This window comes from Ovis canadensis, chromosome 9 (assembly GCF_042477335.2).
Source record: "Ovis canadensis isolate MfBH-ARS-UI-01 breed Bighorn chromosome 9, ARS-UI_OviCan_v2, whole genome shotgun sequence".
Lineage (NCBI taxonomy): Eukaryota > Metazoa > Chordata > Mammalia > Artiodactyla > Bovidae > Ovis > Ovis canadensis.
The window spans coordinates 23655315-23675717 of record NC_091253.1 but is presented as its reverse complement, the minus strand read 5'-3'; the positions used below and the strand labels follow the sequence as shown (position 1 = coordinate 23675717).

General features: G+C 59.7%; 3 protein-coding genes across 13 annotated transcripts; 1 reads left to right on the top strand and 2 right to left on the bottom strand.

Moving 5' to 3' along the window:
- Positions 1-6976: 6976 nt before the first annotated feature.
- Positions 6977-15845, top strand: SLC52A2 (solute carrier family 52 member 2). Of its 8 annotated transcripts, none has more exons than XM_069599737.1 (8): positions 7035-7221; positions 7372-7505; positions 13562-13671; positions 13886-14078; positions 14182-14297; positions 14688-15055; positions 15150-15273; positions 15378-15845. In XM_069599737.1, exons 4-8 carry the CDS (start codon positions 13949-13951, stop codon positions 15588-15590), a joined length of 951 nt encoding a protein of 316 aa, XP_069455838.1. In that variant the 5' UTR covers positions 7035-7221; positions 7372-7505; positions 13562-13671; positions 13886-13948; the 3' UTR covers positions 15591-15845. The 8 variants fall into 8 exon arrangements, with proteins under 8 accessions (XP_069455833.1, XP_069455838.1, XP_069455836.1 ...); XM_069599735.1 differs by having other exon boundaries at positions 14182-14354; XM_069599732.1 differs by having other exon boundaries at positions 6977-7221; positions 14182-15055.
- TMEM249 (transmembrane protein 249) lies at positions 7217-8987 on the bottom strand. The gene is made up of 6 exons (XM_069601138.1): positions 8982-8987; positions 8765-8915; positions 8391-8532; positions 8007-8308; positions 7762-7847; positions 7217-7517 (listed from the first exon to the last, which is right to left on the bottom strand). Exons 1-6 carry the CDS (start codon positions 8985-8987, stop codon positions 7332-7334), a joined length of 873 nt encoding a protein of 290 aa, XP_069457239.1. The 3' UTR covers positions 7217-7331.
- Positions 10080-13119, bottom strand: FBXL6 (F-box and leucine rich repeat protein 6). Of its 4 annotated transcripts, none has more exons than XM_069599696.1 (9): positions 12672-13119; positions 12251-12409; positions 12004-12067; positions 11604-11735; positions 11422-11529; positions 11222-11335; positions 10922-11153; positions 10588-10834; positions 10080-10325 (listed from the first exon to the last, which is right to left on the bottom strand). In XM_069599696.1, the coding sequence occupies exons 1-9, from the start codon at positions 13067-13069 to the stop codon at positions 10175-10177; spliced, it is 1605 nt and encodes a 534-aa protein (XP_069455797.1). In that variant the 5' UTR covers positions 13070-13119; the 3' UTR covers positions 10080-10174. The 4 variants fall into 4 exon arrangements, with proteins under 4 accessions (XP_069455797.1, XP_069455798.1, XP_069455800.1 ...); XM_069599697.1 differs by having other exon boundaries at positions 10922-11171; positions 11303-11335; XM_069599699.1 differs by having other exon boundaries at positions 11303-11335.
- Positions 15846-20403: the final 4558 nt, after the last annotated feature.

The following is a 20403-nucleotide window of genomic DNA, read 5'->3' as shown; positions in this document are numbered from 1 at the left end:
GGGATGCCGCGGTCCCAGCTCTTGTGGAGTTCCCCCGATAGGCTCCGGGAATGGAGGCCCAGACGTCCGCAGCATTGTGCGGCGTGGGAGGAGAGGTGGGAGCAGGCCTGGGGCCCACGAGCCCGGACTCGGGATCTTTGAGGGAAGAACACAGGGTGGACCCCAGAATGGTCGGTCCGCCCAGCCCAGCTGTCGGGTGTGGAGGCGAGGGATCTGCGGGGGCAGGTGGGGGAGGCGAGCGGAGAAGCAGCGAATGCTGAGGCAGCGAAAGCGCCGTGTGGAAGTGCTGCGCGCACCCCGTGCCGCAGTGTGTCCCTGCCGCTCGGTCACCCGGGCTGACCCCGTGCCCGCTGGAGAGGCCTTCTGCACCCCCGCCCTTCCCCCAAGGGGCGGAGGTCGAGCGCAGCGGCGACGCAGCGAGCGGAGTGTGAAGACGGAGAGGGGCTGCTGTGCCCTTGCTCCAGAAATTCGGTTTCACTGGTGGTTTTCCGCCCTCCCGCGCGCCTGCAGCTCCCCCACGCGGCCCCGCAACCAGGCGGATAACCCTTCCCCCGGCCGCCCGCCCAGAGTTTGCAGCCCCCATGACGTCAGGCCCAGCGACCAATGGCTGGCGCGGGGGTGCGGGGAGTTCCGGGCCGCACAATGGCCGCGCGCGGGGACATATGTCCCCAATTAGGGCCCGGCGTCGCCATTGTCCCCTCACGCGCCCCCGCCCGTGGCTCGGGTCTCCCTGCTCCGAGCGCGCCCCCACGCGGCCCGCTGTCTCTGGGGACCAAGGTCGCAGGGGCGGCCCCGGGAGTGTGCGGGTGCGCTCCGGTCGGGAGCGCGTGCGAGGCGGGGACGCGCGCATCCGTCGCGGCGCGCGGTGACCTTGTGCCGGGCTGGTGGTCGGGCCCGCGGACCCGGCCGGGCGCGCGGCAGGAGAGCCGCTCCGGTGGCGCGCGCGCCGCCGCCCGCGGATCTCTCGGCTTCACCTAGCGTCGCAACACAGGAGCCGAGCGAGCGTGGCTGTAAGCGAACTGGCCCGGCGCCGGGCGCGGCAGGGACCGCAGGCCCGCTTTGTGGCGGCGGCGGGATATTCATCTTGTGTGGCTGGTGCTCCCGAGGGGCGGGGGCGGGACGCGGCCGCCCCCTTATCGCGGAGCCGCAGCCGGCGGGGCCCGTAGTGGGGGCGGGGGCAGGGATCCCCCTCGGCCGAGCGGCTCATCCCTGCCCCTTCCCGGGGGGCCCGGCGGAGGCGCAGCCGGAGGCGCGGGGCCGATTTGCATTTTGATTGCGGGACTGGGGGCCCATCTGGACCGAGGCCTAATTACCGGGCGGACCCTCGGGGCGCCAGCGGGACGTGCCAAGCGCAGTCCCTTCAGCCGGAGCTCCCCACCTCCCTCAAAGTCCGCCCCAACACTGCGATCGGACCGCGTCCCTGTCCCCCTCCGTTGGTCCCATCGCCCTGTCGTCTGTCGTGCGCTTTTGTTCCTCCACCTCGTCCTCTTTCACTCCCCTGGCCCACCCTTTGGCCCCACTCCGCACCTCTTTCCTCAGTCCCATTCCTCCATCGCCCTCCACTTTTCCCTCATTTCTGTCTTCCTTCAGCCAACTTCTCTGTTTCTCCTTCCCCCGCTCCTGGTGCCAGCTCCTGCCTCTCTGTAAATTTCCCATCCCCTGGCTCTCAACGCTGTTGATGACAGGGCGGTGTCAGAGCACTAACACATGTGTCCCTCGGCCAGGCACTCCCAAGGGGATCCTCTGGGCCGCCCTTGCTTGCCCTCGTGTGGATAGAGCCTGCAGCCCCTGGGGCGCCCAGCAGGGAGGGGCAGCTGGGCCTAGGCCCTGGCCATCAGTCCAGAACAGCCAGGGTGTGGAGCACACATGGGGCCTGTGAGCAATTACTTAGTCCTCCTCGCCTGCCTCCTTTCAGGCACCCTGAGGTCGAGGTCACTGCCCCACGATGGGGTCCAGGCCACCAGGGAGAGGCTGGGAAAGGACAGTTAGAGACACTAACGCTTTTGGAAAGTTGCAGCCCCTTCCCCTCGGGCCACCATGAGTCTTCCACTGGGAGCTGGAGGTATAAGGGGCCTTGCTGCAGAAGAGACTGGGGTATCAGTGGCGGACCCAGTGGTTCCGTGGTTCCGCGCACTCCAGCACCCCAGGTGTATGCATATGCTGTGCCCCGAGGAGCCTCTCAGCCTGAAGGTCTCAGCTGCCCTGTCCTGCTTCATATCGCTGCAGCAGCTCCTCATCCATGTCAGACAGGAAGGATTTGGTGTTGGTTCTGTGTTCCTCTGCCTGCCTCTGCTTCTAGGTGTGTGAGGCCTGGCAGGTCCCAGGTAACCAAAACGTCAGACTTTAGGGGAAGACTCATAGGTATTTTACTACGCAAGAAATGAGGCTTCACCAGAAAAGACATTAAACAACAAATATGCAAATTCAGGTTTGGAGTTTTTCTTTTTTACATTTCATTATAGAAAATATCAGATATGCACAAAAGTGTTGAGCGTCAGACTGTGTGCCTGTCACCACTATCACCTAAGACCAGTTCACAACCAATCTGGGCTCCTTTTTGTCCCTCCCCCCATCACAAAATGCCACTTCTCTCTTAGGAAATAAAGACATGAGAGCAGGTGGGTCTGGTTGTTGTATCAGAGACCCCCTGCCTCCTGCTGTGAGTCAATCTAGCCCTGCCTGGGGATACCAGGAAGTCCCACCAGACCTTTTTGGGCAGGAACATCCCCTTAGCCTGCTGTGTCCAGGGTCTCCAGCTGGCTATTGGAGAGGCCAGCCTTCCCAAAGTGGCCCAGGACCCTCCTCAGTCCAAGGGATCCAGCTGCCAGAACCGCTCACAGTCTCTGCCTCTCATCCTCAGCCTGAGCTGTAACTCCCAGAGAACTGAAACACCTCTGTGCCCGAGTTCCACGTGTTAACACAGTGTCTGCCCGATCAAGTCACCGGGCACTTGAGTCCAGGAGTGTTCTTTGCAGAGTTTTAGAGGAGACTCCAGAGCAGGGGCAGAGTGAGCCCTGGGGAGGAGGGAGACAGTGACCAGAGGAAGGCCAGTACCAGGGCCACCGAGGTTGGCTCTGGCAGTGGGCAGCCAGCTGACATCCCGCCTGCACTGCAGAGAGGCTTGGTGGGTGGTGGGTGGTGGCCTGGCAGCCTGTACTTCCTGATACAGTGTGGGCCCCATACGCTTGCTTCCCTGACCTTGCCACAGGGTTGCCGCTTTCATTCAACATCTGCTCTGGAACTTGGTGCCCATGACCTGGAGTAGGCTCCTCCCCCGCTCTCCCCAGACCGAGGACCAGGCTTACGGCCTTCTCTCTGCTGCCCGTTTACCTTCTCACTCTCACAGGAACCTGAGACCACACTTCCTCACCTAGGGCACTGGTCAGTCTTCTGAACACTTGCTGGCCTACGTCCCACCCCCCATTGCCACTCCTGGGACTTTTCTCTGGGGTGTACACATGACACATGGCCTCTATGGTCCTCCTGGGAAGGACTCTGGCTCCATTGCCTACGGGGGACACCTTCAGCTGTCAGAGGCTCCAGGGGTTGCCCCTCGCCCCACATCCCAGCCTTCTAGTGGTGGCCAGCACCCAACGGCTGATCAATGCAGGAGGCAAAGGCCTGGCGTCTCAGCCTGATGTGTGACGTCTCTGGTGAGCCATTCTGACACCACAGCCCTCGCAGGGTGCTGGGCTGGCCTCGGCCCTCCTGCTTCCTCTCTTTCCTCCTCGGGGCTGACCAAGGGGCATGTCCTCACACTGCTGCCTCAGTGGCTCCCTCTTGGAGAACCCAGACAGGCGTCAGGAAAGAACAGTCCAAGAAGGCAGGCAGCAGGAACTTGGGCAGGCTCGCCCACTGCCTGGCTGGCAGCGAGGACCCGTCCGCAGTGCAGGTGGAACTCAGACAGGCCAAAGCAGAAGGTCGAGGTCCGATGGTTAGACCTTCGGCCAGTGGTGAGCAGGGATCACACAGCAGGGAGGAAACGTGGCAGCGGGCCCAGGACCTGGTGTTCGGGAAGTGCAGGAGCAGCAATCACTGAAGGGGCTGGGGGTGGGATGGCTGTGGTTCAGCTCTACTGACGCCCCAAAGGGAGGACAGCAAGGGGCTGAGAGCTTTGTCTAGCCACTGAAGGCCCAGCCCCTTGGTCCCCTGCACTGAGGCAGGCTCCCAGCTCTGCAGCCAAAGGGCAGAGGGTGGTGAGGGTCAGGCCTTGACTTAAGCATCAGACTAGTTGAGCTCCAGAGAAACTAAGGTGGCTGCCACTTCCAGCACAGAGTGCAGTTACAGGAAGCAGATTTACCACCCTACCTAGAACAACTAGAGAACTGGACAAAATAGGGCTTCCCTGGTGGTCCAGTGGTGAGGAATCTGCCTTGCAGGGGACTCGGGTTCCATCCCTGGTCCCAAAGGATCTCAAGTGCCACAGAGCAACTAAGTCCATGCAACACAGCCACTGAGCCTGTGCTCTGTAGCTCACAAGCCACGACTACTGAAGTCTGGCACCCTAGAGCCCATACTCTGCAACAAGAGAAGGCACTGCAATGAGAAGCCTGAGCACAACAACTAGAGAGTAGTCCCTGCTCTCCACAACTAAAGAAAGCCTGCACACAGCAACAAGGACCCAACACAGCCAAAAATAAGTATTTGTTCAAAACTGGACAAAATAGATGAAACAATGGGCCTCAAGACATTGGTACCGGGCAGCGAAGGACAGTGACTCCTGAGAGGGCCATACCCAAGAAAGGACACCTGAGAAACCTCATCTGTATGTGGACTTGACTTAGATGCAAGATCCTGGACTTGCAGTCTGAGCTGAGTTCTGCAATGGGAGGAGACGCTGGAGGTCTTGGGAGGAGCCAGATGGTGGACTGTGGTGGGCTACTTACATTTGTGGATCCCAGGATCCTGCTGGTGTTCACACATTTGGTAGACTCTTCCCATTCTGGCTCTGGGTTTGGCCACATGACTTGCTTCTCCATTGGGATGTGGTATGAATAATGCATGCAGATGGTGCGCACTATGGCCCACTGGGTCTTGTCCTCTTATAACACTCCCTCTTGCAAATCAGCAGCAAGATAGTCTGCTGAATATTGAGATACCACTTGAAAAGAGGCCCTGGAGGATGAGCGTCATCTTGGACATTTTGGCCCCAGCTGAGATCCCAGCTGATGCAGCCAGATGAGCAATTGCTGCTACACCTATGGAGTGGAACCGCACAGCTGAGCCCAGCCAGCCCACAAAACCATGACAAGTACATCACTGCTGTTTGAAGCACCAGAGATCAGGGTGCTTGTTTGTATCCACTTGTCCTCCACCCGTGAGTCCTTCCTTCACTGTTCTGCCTGCCCGGCTCAAGTCCCACCCTGGATTCCTTTCCAGCCTGCATCCAGCCCGCCCGCAAATCCTGTCTGCTATGGCCTCAATGGGGCTCAGACCTGCCCATGATCCTCTCCGTTCCCCTGTGCCCTTCTTTCCCTGCACAATTCCTGCAGCCTCCTGGTCCTTCCCCACAACCTCCTCAGATGGCAGTGCTTACAACTCCCCAGTGATTTCCCGAGGCCCCAGTCCCCTTCCTCAGCCCAGCCTCATGGCTTCTCCTACACGTCCAGTTCCAGCCTGCATTGCACCTCACACCCCCTTTTCCCAGAAGTCTCTCCCCCAGAGCTCCACATGATCACAACTTCTCATATCAGCTCAAATGCTGAATCCTTGCAAAGCTCTGATCCCCTAGCTGAAGGAATGCCACCCTCCTCCAGCCACTTTGCCAGCAAAAAAGTAGGCGCCTCAACCTGGGTCACCCTTAGGTCATCAGCTCCAAGTGGGCAGAGGCTTTGGGTCACTGGGTGGAAACAAAGCCCACCCTAAAGTCTCACTGACTGACTGAGCGGAGCCCAAGCTTCGGGAGCCCAGGCAGCTGGCATGCCTTTCTAGCCCCTGTCCACATCTGACAGACAGCCTGGCCATCCCAGGCCTGGCTTGGTCACAGGCACTCATCCAGGCAGCCGAGCCCCTGGCTCACATTCCACACTCCATACCTCCCTTGCTGCACTGACCCCCAACCTATCCCAGTACCTCCACAGCTGGGTTCTGCCCAACCTCTTGAGCCCATCTCCTGGTAGAACCCCTCCTGAGAAGTAGGGGTTCCTAGCCTTGAGCCATGAACAACAATTGCTCCCTGGGATTGCCTAAAGCCATTCACCTAGCTTCTGGACTCCACTCCAGAGATGGGCACAGATGCTGGCAGCCAAAAGGTGAGCAACGCTGAGCCAGGGTTCCAGGCAGGGCCAGTGTCACGAGCATGTGACATGAGGTCTGGGAGCCAGTGCTTGCTTTAATGCTCTAGTGCTGCCATCTGGAAACTGATAACTTTTTAACAAGGACTTCTGCATTTTCATTTTCCATGGGGCCCTGCAAATTATGCAGGTGGTCCTGGTTCCAGGGACACTAAGCTGGCATGAAGCACAAAGACCAGACCAGCACAAAGGTCATGAGCATGTGAATGTGTGAAGTTGCTCAGTCGTGTCCGACTCTTTGTGACCCCATGGACTATAGCCTACCAGGCTCCTCTGTCCATGGAATTTTCCAAGCAGTAATACTGGAGTGGATTGCCATTTCCTTCTCCAGGGAATCTTCCCTATCCAGGGATCGAACCCAGGTCTCCTGCATTGTAGACAGACGCTAAACCCTGACAGGCAACTAAAGTGACTTCTCTGCTCCCACAGCAGCCTCCAGCACCCAGGAAGCAAAAACACCCGCCGCTCAGAGAATATGGAACTGGGGCCCCACAAGTCAGGCAGGAGCATGCTCGAGGGGTACCGTGGGTCTCTCCCCCAGCAGGCCTTGAGCTCTGGCCCAGGGCGCAACAGCAGTAACTCTGGGGAGTAGAGTCCACCAGAAGACACAGGGCTTGACCTTTGGCTGTGTCCTTGTCTCATTTCTGATTGGACTAGAAAAGGCATCTGGCCCAGACTGGACCAATCAGATTCTGACCCATGGATTCTGCTCATTGGTCAGCACTTCTACTGACCGTGAAAGGCAGTGTGTCCCACACATGTCCTAGATGCCTGGCTGCTTGTCAGGCTCAGTCCCACTACTACCATCTTCCAACCCAAACTCCCCGTTGCTTCCTGCCAGACCTTCTGAGGCCCTGTGAGCTGGGCAGGAGGGGAAGATCCTGGAGAGGCAGCCCCAACTCGCACAAAGAAAACCCCCCGTCTTGAAGTAAGAAGTCGCTTTATTGAGAAGGCCCGTGGTGGGGTGGAGGCGGGGGACTGGAGGGGAAGGCAGAACACCTCGTGAGGTGGGAGAAGGGTGGGTGCCTGCTGGCAGCATCACACGTCTGGGTCCCACTGAGGGTTCCCCTCGTCGTAGGTACCGGTCTTGCGCAGCACGATGCCTGGGCTGAAGGTGCTCCCCAGCGGCCAGTGGCGGACCACGTGCCGGTACGACGTGGCCAGGCAGTCAAAGTAGTTAATGTTGAGCTTCCGGGCAATGTACCGGCCCAGGTATTCCATTTGCTGTGTGAGCGGGTGGCGAGTGGCGGTCAGGTCAGCTCTTGCTAGTCCCTCCCTTTGCCAAACCGCACCTCCAGCCCTGACCGTCAGCCCTGGCACCCTCTCTGCCAGCTACCAGCTTGAGGGCCCGGGCCAGGCACCCATTGTATGCACCATCCACCTGCGAAATGTCCCCATCTTAAGAGCCTCAACAGTGGTCCGCATCCCCTTGGACCGAGAAGGGAGAGAAGAGCGTCTGTCGACGCACCTCATAGCGCTCCGACAGCTGCACCAGCACTAGCGGCTCCAGCTTGTGGCCGCACAGAACCAGCTGGAAGAAGCACCTTCGATAGGCTAGTAAGGGGCAAGTTGCTCAGCTCCCGGACTCTGGGGAGCGGGGACGGGGCTCCAGGGACGGGGCGTGGGCCCGAGTGTGTCCGCCCCTCCCCACTCCACGTGGCTTCCCGTCCCTTGCACGCCCTGCCCTAGTCCGCGGCCCTTCCCTCGCATCACCGTCCGAGTTGAGGGCCAGGCGCACGTAGACCAGGTGCATGGGGCCCTGACACACGGTGCGGCCCTGGATGGAGAAGTGGTACACGCCAAGCGCGTGGTTCAGCACCAGGCGGCGCCGCGGCAGCGACGAGATCATAAGCCACAGGCCCACGCCCACGCCGTAGGCAGGGAAGCCCCAGGTCTCCTGCTTCTGCACCTGCGGGCGCCGCGGGGACTCCCTGAGCCGCCGTGGGGGCCGGTGGCGAGGCGGGGCCGGGTCCCCGGGGTAGGAAGGTAGTGTGGGCGGGCCCGGGAGCCCAGACCTCGCTCACGAGACCGAAGCTGATGAGCAAGATGCACACTATGAAGAGCAGCGTCCCCTTCCACAGCGTGTCCAGGTAGTACTCGAGCACGAAGACTAGGGGCGGCGCGCCGAGGACGCGTGAGAACACCGGGCTCCTGCTTGCTGCCCGAGGTGGCAGCGCCAGGGCTCGGGCCCGGAACAGCCCGCCCCACGTAGGGCCCAGGACCTCGGATAGGATCCAGCCTGCGGTTCCACCGCCTAATCGGGCCCCAGCAGGCCCGGCCTGGGTCGGGGGCTCCAATGCCCCGCCCCCGCTTTGACCCCGCCCCGCCCTCTGGGCACGCCCCTCGAGTCAGCCCCGCCTCGCCCTCTGGCCCTGCCCCTCCCCGCCCCTCCCTGCTCTGATTCCGGTCCCTGCCCTGCGTTCCCCGCATGAGCCTCGGAGTCCCGGTCCCTAACTTCGGTCCGCGCGCACCGTTGGGCTGCTGCTGCATGAACGGGTAGAAACTGTTACTCTTGAGGCGCCTGGCGAGGCTGCGCTCGGTGCAGAAGAGTCCTTGGGCCCAGAGCTGGAAGGGCTTACCGCTAGAGGTCGTAGGCAGTCCGCTGATCCGGCCCTTGGGGGCCTGGGTCAGGTACGGATGGTCAGCTGGGCGGCTCGTCTGTTACCACTACCCACTGCCCACAGCTACGCTCATACCTGGGAGAATAATGCCTCCAGGGCTGCGGTCAGGAAGGAGCAGGAGCTCTGAGAAGACAGGGGAGCGACACCAGGTGGCGTTCTAGGCTGCGCGGCACCGGGTTCTAGAAGCTCTGGTCAGTGGGTTCTAGAAGGGACCATTCTGTTGTGGTGGGCGTGAACTTCCTGGCTAGCCCCTGCCCCACTGGAGGCCCCCTATACAGCCTGGCTCACATCACGTGTTCGGATCACTCCTGCCAGCCTGCACAATGTGCCATGTCAGGGTCAGTGCTTCCCGGGTGGCAGGTGGGCAGGCGGGATGCAGGGATCCTTGCCCACCCAAAGCTCATGCCCACTCCTCTCACCTCCAGAGCTGGAGCGGCTTTACCTGGGCCTGTATGGCATGTCAGACCGGCTGACGCTAGCCAAGGAAGGCAGCCCTCTGCTCACCCAGAAGTGGTGTCACAGTCTGCGGGAACTGGACTTGAGTGGCCAGGGCTTCAGTGAGGACCTGGAGCAGACCTTAGCTGCCTTCTCAGGCACCCCTGGGGGCTTCCACCTAGCCTGTGCTCCCTCAGGGCTCGGGCCTGGAACAGCCCGCCCCACGTAGGGCCCGGGCCGCCTCCGTGCGGGTCCAGCCTGCGATTCCAGCGCCAAATCCGGCCACATCTCTGGCCTGGCCCCTCGATTCGGCCCCGCCCCCACCCCAGTCGGATTCCAGTCCCCGCCCCGCATCCCGGCCTTTTAGTCCCTGACTCAGGTAGGTCAGCCTTAACAATGAGACACCCTAGGCCTAAGTTGGAGAGAAATACCTTAACAGTGAGACACCCTAGGCCTAAGTTGGAGAGAAATCAGCAGGCAGGTGCCCACAAGGAGCCCATGGCTGGGCGTGGTCACCCTCTCTTCATTGCCAGCTCTGTCCTAGACAGCCTCACATACTATGAAGCAGCTCACCTTAGTGCCCTAGGATGGGGCACACAAGCACAGGCACTCAGTCCAGGAGTGAGCTGGCAAGGCACAGCAACAGGCAAACTCAGGGGGCTACCCCCAAGTAGTTCCCTCAGGGACAACCCCTGTCCCCTCACTCTGATCCCAAAGACTACACAACGAGTTCCAAAAAGGGTTTTATTGTAACAAAACACTCAAATATCCAAAACTGGGAAAAGAGGCAGAGCAGGGCTGGCTGGCAGAGGGGCCTGGAGCTGGCTAGCTGGGGGAGGGGAGGCTGGTGAGCAGCTGCTCCAGGCACCATTGGACTTCCTCTGGGCCCCTGTAGGCCCGCTTGAGGCCCCGGGGAAGGCAGCGGCAGGACTCCAGGTTGAGGTACTGCAGACCTGGGCAGCTGCTTATCACAGAGCTGTGGGAGCAGGGCAGGCCATGGCAGGTTAAGCACCAGCAGGGCTGGGCCAGTCTAGGGAGCCCTCGCTGCCCTTGCACCACAGCTGGCTATGCCCCCTACATCCATCAAGGCCCACCCTCAGTACCCTGGGTGTCCCTAAGGACAACCCCAAGCAGGGGCTTGGCCAGTATGGGCTCCCTTTTCTGACCCCTGGAACTGGCAAGCCACACAGGATGGAGGCTAAGGTATACTGGCTCCAAGGAACTAGTGGGTTGCTAACCTGACTGTGCCCGGTGTGACCCGAGTGCCCCTGAGGTTGAGGGAGCATAGGGCCAGGTGGGAGCCCCCAGGGGTGCCTGAAAAGGCAGCTAAGGCCTGCTCCAGGTCCTTCTCACTGAAGCCCTGGCCACTCAAGTCCAGTTCCCGCAGACTGTGACACCACTTCTGGGTGAGCAGAGGGCTGCCTTCCTTGGCTAGCGTCAGCCGGTCTGACATGCCATACAGGCCCAGGTGAAGCTGCTCCAGCTCTGGAGGTGAGAGAAGTGGGCATGAGCTTTGGGTGGGCAAGGATCCCTGCATCCCGCCTGCCCACCTGCCACCCGGGAAGCACTGACCCTGACACGGCAGATCGTGCAGGCCAGCAGGTGTAATCCGAGCACAGCCGCGCAGATCCAGCAGGCGCAGGTGAGGGGATCCGTGGAGCAGGCGGCCCAGGACCTCGTTGCTCACAAAGTTACAGGTGGAGCTAGCAAGGCAGAGCTCCTCAAGGCTGGGGAAACCTGGGCCAGGAGTCATCGCTCGCCCGGAAGGCTTGGGCAGCCACATCAGGTTCAACAGCCGCAGCACCTGGGAGCGAGGCCCAGGCTGCAGATGGGGAGGGGGGTGACAGGTGCAAGAGGTGGGGCGTCAGGTACCTGCAGCTGGGGGCAGCCTTTCTGCAGGGCCTCTACAGGCAGCTGGAGGGGAGTGATGTTGTGGTTGAGGCCAGTGCTCACCTCCAGGACCTGGAGCTGTGGGCAGCAGCTGCCCTGTAGAGGTGGGGAGAACACAAGGTCGGGCATCTGGCAGCCCCTGGCTTGGCACCCAGCTCTGCTCCTGGCTGTCACCAACCTACCAGCAGTGCACCCAAGATGGCTGTTGTCTGGGAGTTGTAGGTCAGCCACAGCTTCTGCATTCGGGGTCCAGCTTCCTCCAAGAAGCTTACCACAGCCGTGGACTCCACCTAGGGACCCAGCACAGGAGTACCTGCCACCTCAGCCCAGGCTTCCTTGGGGCCCCTGGGGACATAGGGCTCACCATTGAGTGCTGTATGTCCAGGCTGTGGAGCTGAGGGCAGGCTTTGGCTAGCATGATCAGAGCGTCAGGGGTCACACCATGACAGTCAGAAAGCTTGAGGAAGGTGAGCCGAGGACAGGACTCGCTAACCAGCTGTGGAAGACCGAGGGCCAGGTGGGAGTTGGAGAAGGGAAAGAGACCAATGGCTGGTGCCAACGCCACTTCACTGTCTCAGCAATGAGCTCCTACCTGGGTGCTCCCACTTCTCACTCCTCCCTCCTGGAGATGCCAGGAAAAGAAAACCAAGCAGGCATCCTCATGGGGCACCACTGGGCCCCCATGGTACCTGACTCACTTCCTGGAAGTACTGGGCAACCCCAGAGTGTCATGGCTGGTGTGTAGGGCAACCTCACGCTCTCACCTTCAACACAGGGTGTACCTGGGACTTCCAGTGGATGAGAGTCAGCCTCTGGAGCTGCGAGAACCTGGGCCGACAGCAGAGGCAGGGCTGCAGGCTGTTTCCTTGCTTCCCTTCTGCCAGCATTCTGCTCCCCGCTCCCCCCCCCCACCCCCCGCCCGCCCCTGGTGCAGGGATGCAGAAGGGGCCTGGGGCTTTCACACAACACAAAAGTGATGTGAGGGAGTAAGAAAAAGATGGAATTCCTCACCGATTGGGCATAAGCCACTCCAGGGAAGAAAGGAGCTTTTTCTCAGCCTTGGCCCCACTCTTGGCGGGGCGGCCAGCCAGCGGGGGAGACAGGGTCAGGGTGTGCCAGAGTGCAGGCTGGGAGGCGGCCTCGTTCCAGAGGCGGCACACGCGCGCAGCCCTGGGAGAAAGGATTTGGTGAGGAGCCGGGCCTTCCGTGGCCGACGCTCGCCCTCATTGGCTGCCGCTGTGGGGTTTCCTAAGAGGGACCTGCCCCCCCCAACTCTCACAGCGCCGCGGTCAGTTCAAAGTGTGGCCCCGGGTTTTCCAACTAGACCCTGAGAGACTGCTGCCGTGGACACGTGTGTGGGCGCTCGGGCCCTCACTGCGTGCCTATTCGGTCGGCCTGAGCTACGGCGCTGCGCGCAAAGGGCCTAGGGTACCTGCCGAGAAAGGGTATAGGCCCATCAGCCGCCACCAGCAACCCGAAAATTTGCAGCAGGATTTCCAGGGGAACGCGGTAGCCCCAGCCCGGGTCGGGCTCCTGCAGCGCCGTGGGCGCTGGCGCGGTCCTGGGCTTGGCCTCGGCCGCACGGGACCCTGGGGACCGCAGCCGCTGAGCTCTGCGGGCGGCGCGCCTGTGCGCGCGGGGGCGGGCGGGCCGCGGGCCCGGCAGCACCAGCAGCATGCTGTCTGACTGCAGCAGGTGGTACCCTGAGCCGCTCGGAGCAAGTCGATCCCACCACCAGTCTTCCGCCGAGAGGGTCCGCGCCGCGGCCGGGTGCACGACCCGGACTCTGCGCCGGGCCCGGCGGGCCCGCCCTGCAGCCCCTGAAGCCATAACCGCCCGCCGCGCTCCAGATTCCGCCCGGGAGAGGAAGGGGCGGGTCCTGCGGCGGAAGGGCGTGACCAGGGCGGGGCCTGGACCTCGGGCCAGCCCCTCGCTCGGGCTCTGCACCTAACTTCCGGGGCGGGGCTTCCGGCGCTGGGGCCGGTCGGGAGAGCGCTTTCGCCTAGTCCGGGAGGGTGAGTTGCGGCTCTCGCTACGGCTCAGCTGCGTCTTAGCTCTACTGTAGTGGCCCTGGGCGGAGGCGGCGCCCTCAGAGTGTGGCTGGACGGACCGCCGCCGGACCTGGCAGCGCGCAGGTTCAGGACCGGGAGGCGCGGGACCTGGGCGCACCTGTCGGCACTCCGCGGCTCCCCGACGTAGGGCGGGGCGGTGCCCGCCGCGGTCACACCCCTAGCCCCGACTCGGCTCCGACTCTCCCGTGGCTCGCAGAAGCCGCAGCAGTGTGCGGCGCCCTGTCCCGGAGTTCTTGTTCCGTGTCCATAGGTGCGAGTGTGGTGGCGGCGGTCTCGGCCACTCAGACCCGAAGGTCATCTCCCTCTTTTACTCATTCTGCCCTGGCTCCGGCGCTTCCCGCTACTCTGCCAGCCCGCGGGGTATGTGTATCCTGGTGTCGTGTCCCGGGTTTGCTTGGCCCCTCCTACCTCCCACACCCCACCCCTGGCACCCCGCTCAATATCTCTGGCTGCCTGGTCCTCTCCTTAACTCCGGTTTTGTGTTTTTCTGTCGTGATCCTGCATGCGAGTCTGTTCCCTTCAAGCCAGACCAGGTTTTCAGTTCCCAGGGCCGAAGCATCTTCTTTGGACCTAGGTGGGGAAAAGAAGAGCTGGCTGTGACCTTTGCCCTGTCCTGGAGGCTCCAGCCTTGGCCTGAATGGCAGCACCCCCGCTGGGCCGTCTGGTGTTGACCCACCTGCTGGTAGCCCTCTTTGGCATGGGCTCATGGGCTGCAGTCAATGGTATCTGGGTGGAGCTCCCTGTGGTAGTGAAAAACCTACCTGAGGGTGAGTGGGGGCCGGGCTGGGTTGGGGGGTGCCGACGCTGAAGCTGCTCTCCTTCCCTGGGTGTCCTGCCCCTGACACAGCTGCCTCCTTTCTTTCCTTGCAGGTTGGAGTCTCCCCTCCTACCTCTGTGTGCTTGTGGCTCTGGGGAACCTGGGTCTCCTGGTGGTGACCGTGTGGAGGCGGCTGGCCCCGGGCAAGGGCGAGCGGGTCCCCATCCAGGTGGTGCAGGCGCTGAGCGTGGTGGGCACTGCCCTGCTGGCCCCCCTGTGGCGGCAGGTGACCACAGTGGCGGGGCAGGAGCACTCCGTGGCTTTCCTGGCCCTGGCCTTCGTGCTGGCGCTGGCCTGCTGTGCCTCTAACGTCACTTTCCTGCCCTTTCTGAGCCGCCTGCCACCTCCCTTCTTGCGGTCTTTCTTTCTGGGCCAAGGCCTCAGCGCTCTGCTGCCCTGTGTCCTGGCTCTAGTGCAGGGTGTGGGCCGCCTCGAGTGCCCACCAACCCCCACCAATGGCACCCCTGGGCCCCCCCTCTACTTCCCAGAGCGTTTTCCTGCCAGCACCTTCTTTGGGATCTTGTCCACCCTGTTGGTCATTTCAGCTGCCGCCTTTCAGGGTCTCCTGCTGCTGTTGCCATTGCCGCCGTCTGTACCCACGGGCGGCCCAGGGCCTGGCCTGCGGGTGGGAACCCCAGGAGTGGAGAAGGAGGAAGAGGAAGAGGCCTCGCCCCTGCAGGAACCCCCCAGCCCCGCGGCAGATGCCACCCCCAGCCCGGAACCTGTGGTCCCCAGGCTACTCTCCACCCACGGTGCCTTCCTGCTGGGCCTCCTGGCTGTCACCAATGCTCTGACCAACGGCGTGCTGCCCGCTGTACAGAGCTACTCCTGCTTGCCTTACGGGCGCCTCGCCTACCACTTGGCTGTGGTGCTGGGCAGTGCTGCCAACCCACTCGCCTGCTTTCTAGCCATGGGTGTTCTGTGCAGGTACACAGGGAGCCCAGGCCCCTCGGGGTGGGATTTAGGGGTGAGGCCCTGGGCCAGGCACAGCCAGCTCTGAATTTTGACTCACCCTTGGCAGGTCCCTGGCAGGGCTGGGCAGTCTTTCTCTGCTGGGCATGCTCTTTGGGGCCTACCTGATGGCACTGGCAGTCCTGAGCCCCTGCCCACCCCTGGTGGGCACCTCCGCAGGGGTGGTCCTTGTGGTGAGTAGTCTGGGGACAGGGCAACAAAAAGGGTGGCCATCAGGAGGGGTTTGCCTTAAAGCAGGGCATCTCCACTCAGCCTGCTACTGTGTTTACCCTCCCAGGTGGTGTCGTGGATTCTGTGTCTGGGTGTGTTTTCGTACGTGAAGGTGGCTGCCAGCTCGCTCCTGCATGGTGGGGGCCAGCCGGCGTTGCTGGCCGCTGGCGTGGCCATCCAGGTGGGCTCCCTGCTTGGTGCTGTGGCCATGTTCCCTCCCACCAGCATCTACCAAGTATTCCGCAGCGGGAAGGACTGCGTGGACCCCTGTGGCCCCTAAGCCTCATGTTGGGGGATACTCTGCTCCCCTGACCTGTATTCAGGGTGCGGCTGCCACAGAGACTGCCTGCCCACTGCCTGGGGAGGCCCGCCTCACGTGCGGCCTGCTCACAGACAGTTGCACACTCCACAGGCGAACCTGGCACTGCAGGCAGGTGGGGGACACAGCAGGCTCAGAGCCAGGGCCCAGCTGGGGACTCGGACATGGCCCGGGATCTGTGTGGGATTTGTACAATAAAGCATTTTTATTCCATGAGTTGGAGTCGATCCTGGGAACAACTTCTGTTGTGCAGATAGACCTCCTCTGATCTGGAGCCGTAGTCTGACCTATTCAGGAGGGGCTGCCGCTCCCTGGGGCAGTGTCTGGAGATCCCGGGTTTGTGGAACGCTGTCCTCTGAACACAGAGAAGTGCCCAGAGGGACAGAGAAGGCCTGCTCCCGGGGCCTGGGGTCTGGGCTAAGGACCCACACAGATCACAGCAGCCAGAGGTGGTGTGCTGGGCCAGGCCAGCCAGGCACAAGGGCCCAGTCACGTGGGCTGCCTGCTGGTTGCTGGGTCTGTGGCCCAGGTGTGGCAGCGTTTCCCTGCTACTTTATGGAGGATCCTGGGGGGGCATTTACACCAGGGGCTTGTTGCCCGGTCCCTGCTTGGAAAGGGCTCTGTGAGCGGGAATCAGAAGACTGGGGTGTGAGGGTCTAGCCAGTCTCGGGATCCCTCTGCCCAAGGATGTGACCCCCTCCCTCAAGCCACCCGTCCTGTTTTTAGCTCCTGTGATCAAAGCTGCCAAGCCCCAAGCTGTTACTCAGGTGGACGTGACCGCGGCTGCCTTCTCTCTGAGCTGCTGGCAGATGGCCTTGCACAACCCACACACGACGGTGGTCCAGACCTCTGCTTGTTGGTGTCTGTAGGGAGCCAGGCTGTCCTGGACTTGCAGGCTCCCCCACTCAGGGCTGCCGCAGCCTACAGAGAGCCCCAAGCCGGGAGAGGCTGGGAGGCGGGGCTGGGCCTGGGCTTCCGCTGTCTCCTCTGTGCCTCCTGGGCAGGTGGGGAGCAGAGAGAGGCCTGTGGAGGACAGGCTCCCAGCGGGGCACTGAGCTGTGGTCCAGTGGGACTGGCCTGGTATGGAGACACTGTTCTCACAGACCAGGCACCTCCTTTCACAGGGGGCCCTGAGGCCCAGGGTGTGGACTCGGGGCAGTGGTGCCTGCCTTGCCATCCAGCCCCCTCCGGATGCCCTTTCTTAACTTCAGAGGCCAGCTGTCCTTGACTCGGGGAGCACGTGGGCTTCTCAAGGCCTTCCGCCCCGGCCTTGGCCGGACCAGCTGAGCAGGAGGAACTTCCTGGTGGGAGGGAAGGATTTCCAGGCCTCGACCCTCCAACAAGCATTCAGCTGGGCCACGCTCCCACGGGGCTCAGACAGCCCAGCCCTGAAGACGGGCCCTAGTGGTGCTAACCACCGGCACACCTGACCTGACGGGACTGGGGAGTGGGCAGCAGCAGCTTGACTTGCCTCTTGCATTTGGGAAGCAAGGTGACAGGCAGCTGTGAGTTAGGGACATTGCCTTTGGTTGCAGCGAGCAGAGGCTGAGGGCATGAAGTGGGTGGTGTATCTCTCCCCACACCCCCTGACACTGCCCTTGTCCCTCCCTTGCCCACCCTGGGATGGCTCCCAGTTCCTTCCTGCCCCTCTCCCCTCGCGTTGGGAGTCCAGGGAGCCTCTACCTGCCTGTGTGTCTGCCAGGTGTGCCAGGCTGCATGGAACGTGCATGATCTCCCGAGGAAGCGGGCGGGGTGGGGGTGGGGGTGGGGGCAGGGGAACTGGAGGGGGTTTGAGGAAGCTACCGCCCTTTGAAGTCTCCAGGACATTCCGGCCAGCGTCTCTGAAGCAAACAAGTTGGGGCCCAGATGACAAGGGGAGGAAAGGCTGCAGGGCCAAATCCTGGAGAGTCACTCGCTTGGCACACCCTTCCTGCTCTCAGCCGCCTAGGGATGAGGCCCAGAAGCGGGGCAGCCCACCATGCCAGCCCCTCAGAGCAGAGTGTCCCCCAGGACTGCACGCGGGCACCATGCCTCCAGCTGGATGGCATGTGGCCAGCCACTCAGCCTCCCAGCCCTGCCCAAAGGGTGTCTCAGACTTTGAAGGAGATCCCAGACAGTCTGTCCACTGCACTTTCCAGGGGTCTCAGAGGCAACTGTAGTTCTAGTGGGTTATTAATCACAGACTTCTCTGGCCCACACCCTGTGGCTGGGTGGGTGACCCAGCTGATCCAGCCGTGGTGTCCACACCAATTGAAATGGGGGAGGAGAGGTGGCCCTGTGGAGCAAATGAGGACCCAGTAGATTGGTACTGGGCATGTCAGTTGTTCCAAGAGTTGTAAAAACTACCCAGACTACTTGGTGCACACCAGATGGTGAAGACACCTCAGAGGGAACAGAGCAAGGGGTGGAGAAAGCCAGACCCTGACATCATCCTGCAGTTGCCTGGATCCAGCTGTACCTGAAGCTAAACCCCTTGGACTTACAAGTTATGTCAGCCCACAATTTTGTGCTTATTTTAGTTGAGTTGGCTTCTATCTGTCACAGCTGCGAGAGATGTGAGGTCCTCTCTCATCTCTGAAGCATCTGGGACCATCCCGAAGTTCGCACACCCAGCACTGGCTGACCTTTCCGTGCCTGGGGGAGGATCAGTCACGCCCTGCAGACTCTCTCGTACTCCCCATATCAAGAGCCCTAGGCTTTCCTAGGCTCCTCCACCAGCTCTTGAGCAGGATGCTTCGCTGACCACTTCCACACTGGAAAGGAGAGTTTCCTGGAGATCGGACCCTCTCAGAACACCTCAAGCCAGGCCAGGCAGGGAAGAAGGAGGCAGGACCTTCTTCAGCTGGACTATCCAGACAAAGCCCTGGAGGAGGTTTCTGTTTTCATGTTTCCTCTCCTTTTGCAAGTGTGGCAGGAGAACGGAGCTTGTTAGAAAGCAGATTGCAAGACAGCCCCTACCTGACCCCTCACAGGCGTCCTGCTACCCATGTCCCTCCCCACCAAGCGCCCACCCCACCCCACACAGACTTAGGTCAGAGGGATGTGAAGAGATGCAAAGGCCAGGGCGCTCAGACGTCCAGAGGAGAAGCAGGCAGATCCCCAGATGAAGGTGTTTGCTCTCTGTCTCTATTCAACATTGCACTGCAGGTCCTGGCAATGGTGGTTACACAGGAAAAAGAAAGAAAAGGCATCCAGATGGGAAAAGAAGTAAAACTTTCCTCAGATGACATGGTTCTATGTATACAAAATCATAAGGAGTCCACAAAGAACTTGTTAGGACCCAAAACAAATTCAACCAAAATTTGCAGAATACAACATCAATATACAGAAATCAGTTGTATCTTTATACATGTTCAGCCGATGACATGAAAGTGAAATTAAGGAACATTTTTTTACAGTAGCATCAAAAAAATAGGTACCTCGAAATGAATTTAACAAAGGAAATGCTAAACTTCTACATGGAAAACTACAAAATGTTGACAGCAATGAAAAATGTGAGTAAATATTCATAGATCAGAAGACTTCTGTTGTTAACTTGGCAATACTGATCTACAGATTCAAGTAATTCCTATCAAAATCCCATCTGGCTTTTTTTGAAGAAAAAAAAAAAAAAAAACAACCCTAATCCTAATATTCATAACAAAACAAAATGCAGGAGACACAGAATAGCCAAAACAATCCTTTTTGTGTGTGTACCATGCCACATGGCTTGCAGGGTCTTAGTTCCCTGACCAGAGATTGAACCTGGATCTTTGGCAATAAAAGTGCTGAGTTTTAACCACTGGACCGCCAGGGAATTCCCCAAAACAATCTTTAAAAGAATATAGTTGGCTACAAAACTACAGTAATCAAGATAGACATATAGGTCAGTGAAACAGAGAGCCCAGAAATAAACCTGCACACTTAGGATCAATTAATCTACAAGAAAAAGAAACAAGAATAGTCAAAGGAGGTGGGGGGAGGGGCTTCCTAGGTTGCAATAGTGGTAAAGAATCTGCCAGCCAATGCAGGAGAATATACAAAGGGGAAAAGACAAACCTCTTCAATACATGGTGTTGGGAAGACTGGACACTACAAATATTAAAACTCAAACTGGAGTACTTTCCCATTCCAGATACAAAATAAACCAAAAATGGATTAAAGACTTAATGTAAGATCTGAAACCATTAATCTCTTAGAAGAAAACATTGTCATCGGCCTTGGCAATTTTTTTGAATATGTCTCCTCAAGCAAGAGAAACAAAAGTAAAAATAAACAAATGAGACTACATCAACCTAAAAAGTGTTTGTACAGTAAATGAAACTATCAACAAAATGAAAAAGCAGCCTACTGAATGGACAAAGATATTAGCAATGGTTACATCCAACAAGAGATTAATATCCAAAACATTCAAAGAACTCATGATGCAACCTCAGTAAAACAAACAAAGCAGTTTAAAAATGGGCAGAAGACCAAAGTAGACAAAAGAAGACATACATATGGAGAGCAGGCACATGAAAAGATGCTCAGCATCATCAGTCATGAGAAAAATCAAAGCCACAATGAGATCTAACCTCACACTCATCAGAATGGTCATTATCAACAAGACAACAAATAAGTGTTGGAGAGGGTGTGTAGAAAAGTGAACCCTTGTATGCTGTTGGTGTTGATGTAAACTGGTGCAGCCACTGTGGACAACAGGATGGAGTTTCCTCAAAAAGTTAAAAATAGAGTTACTATATGATCTATCAATTTCACTTCTGAGTATTTATCTGAAGAAACACTCATTAGAAAA

Coding starts and splice junctions, on each gene's coding strand:
- SLC52A2 (XM_069599730.1), top strand. CDS start 13,949: ATGGCAGCACCCCCGCTGGGCCGTCTGGTGTTGACCCACCTGCTGGTA. Junction 14,079..14,181: donor AGTGAAAAACCTACCTGAGG/GTGAGTGGGGGC, acceptor CTTTCCTTGCAG/GTTGGAGTCTCCCCTCCTAC. Junction 15,056..15,149: donor GCCATGGGTGTTCTGTGCAG/GTACACAGGGAG, acceptor CACCCTTGGCAG/GTCCCTGGCAGGGCTGGGCA.
- FBXL6 (XM_069599696.1), bottom strand. CDS start 13,069: ATGGCTTCAGGGGCTGCAGGGCGGGCCCGCCGGGCCCGGCGCAGAGTC. Junction 11,530..11,603: donor TGGACATACAGCACTCAATG/GTGAGCCCTATG, acceptor CTGGGTCCCTAG/GTGGAGTCCACGGCTGTGGT. Junction 10,326..10,587: donor GTCACACCGGGCACAGTCAG/GTTAGCAACCCA, acceptor CTGCTCCCACAG/CTCTGTGATAAGCAGCTGCC.
- TMEM249 (XM_069601138.1), bottom strand. Junction 8,309..8,390: donor CCCCTAGTCTTCGTGCTCGA/GTACTACCTGGA, acceptor CTCGTGAGCGAG/GTCTGGGCTCCCGGGCCCGC. Junction 7,848..8,006: donor CCTGGCCCTCAACTCGGACG/GTGATGCGAGGG, acceptor GCCCCTTACTAG/CCTATCGAAGGTGCTTCTTC.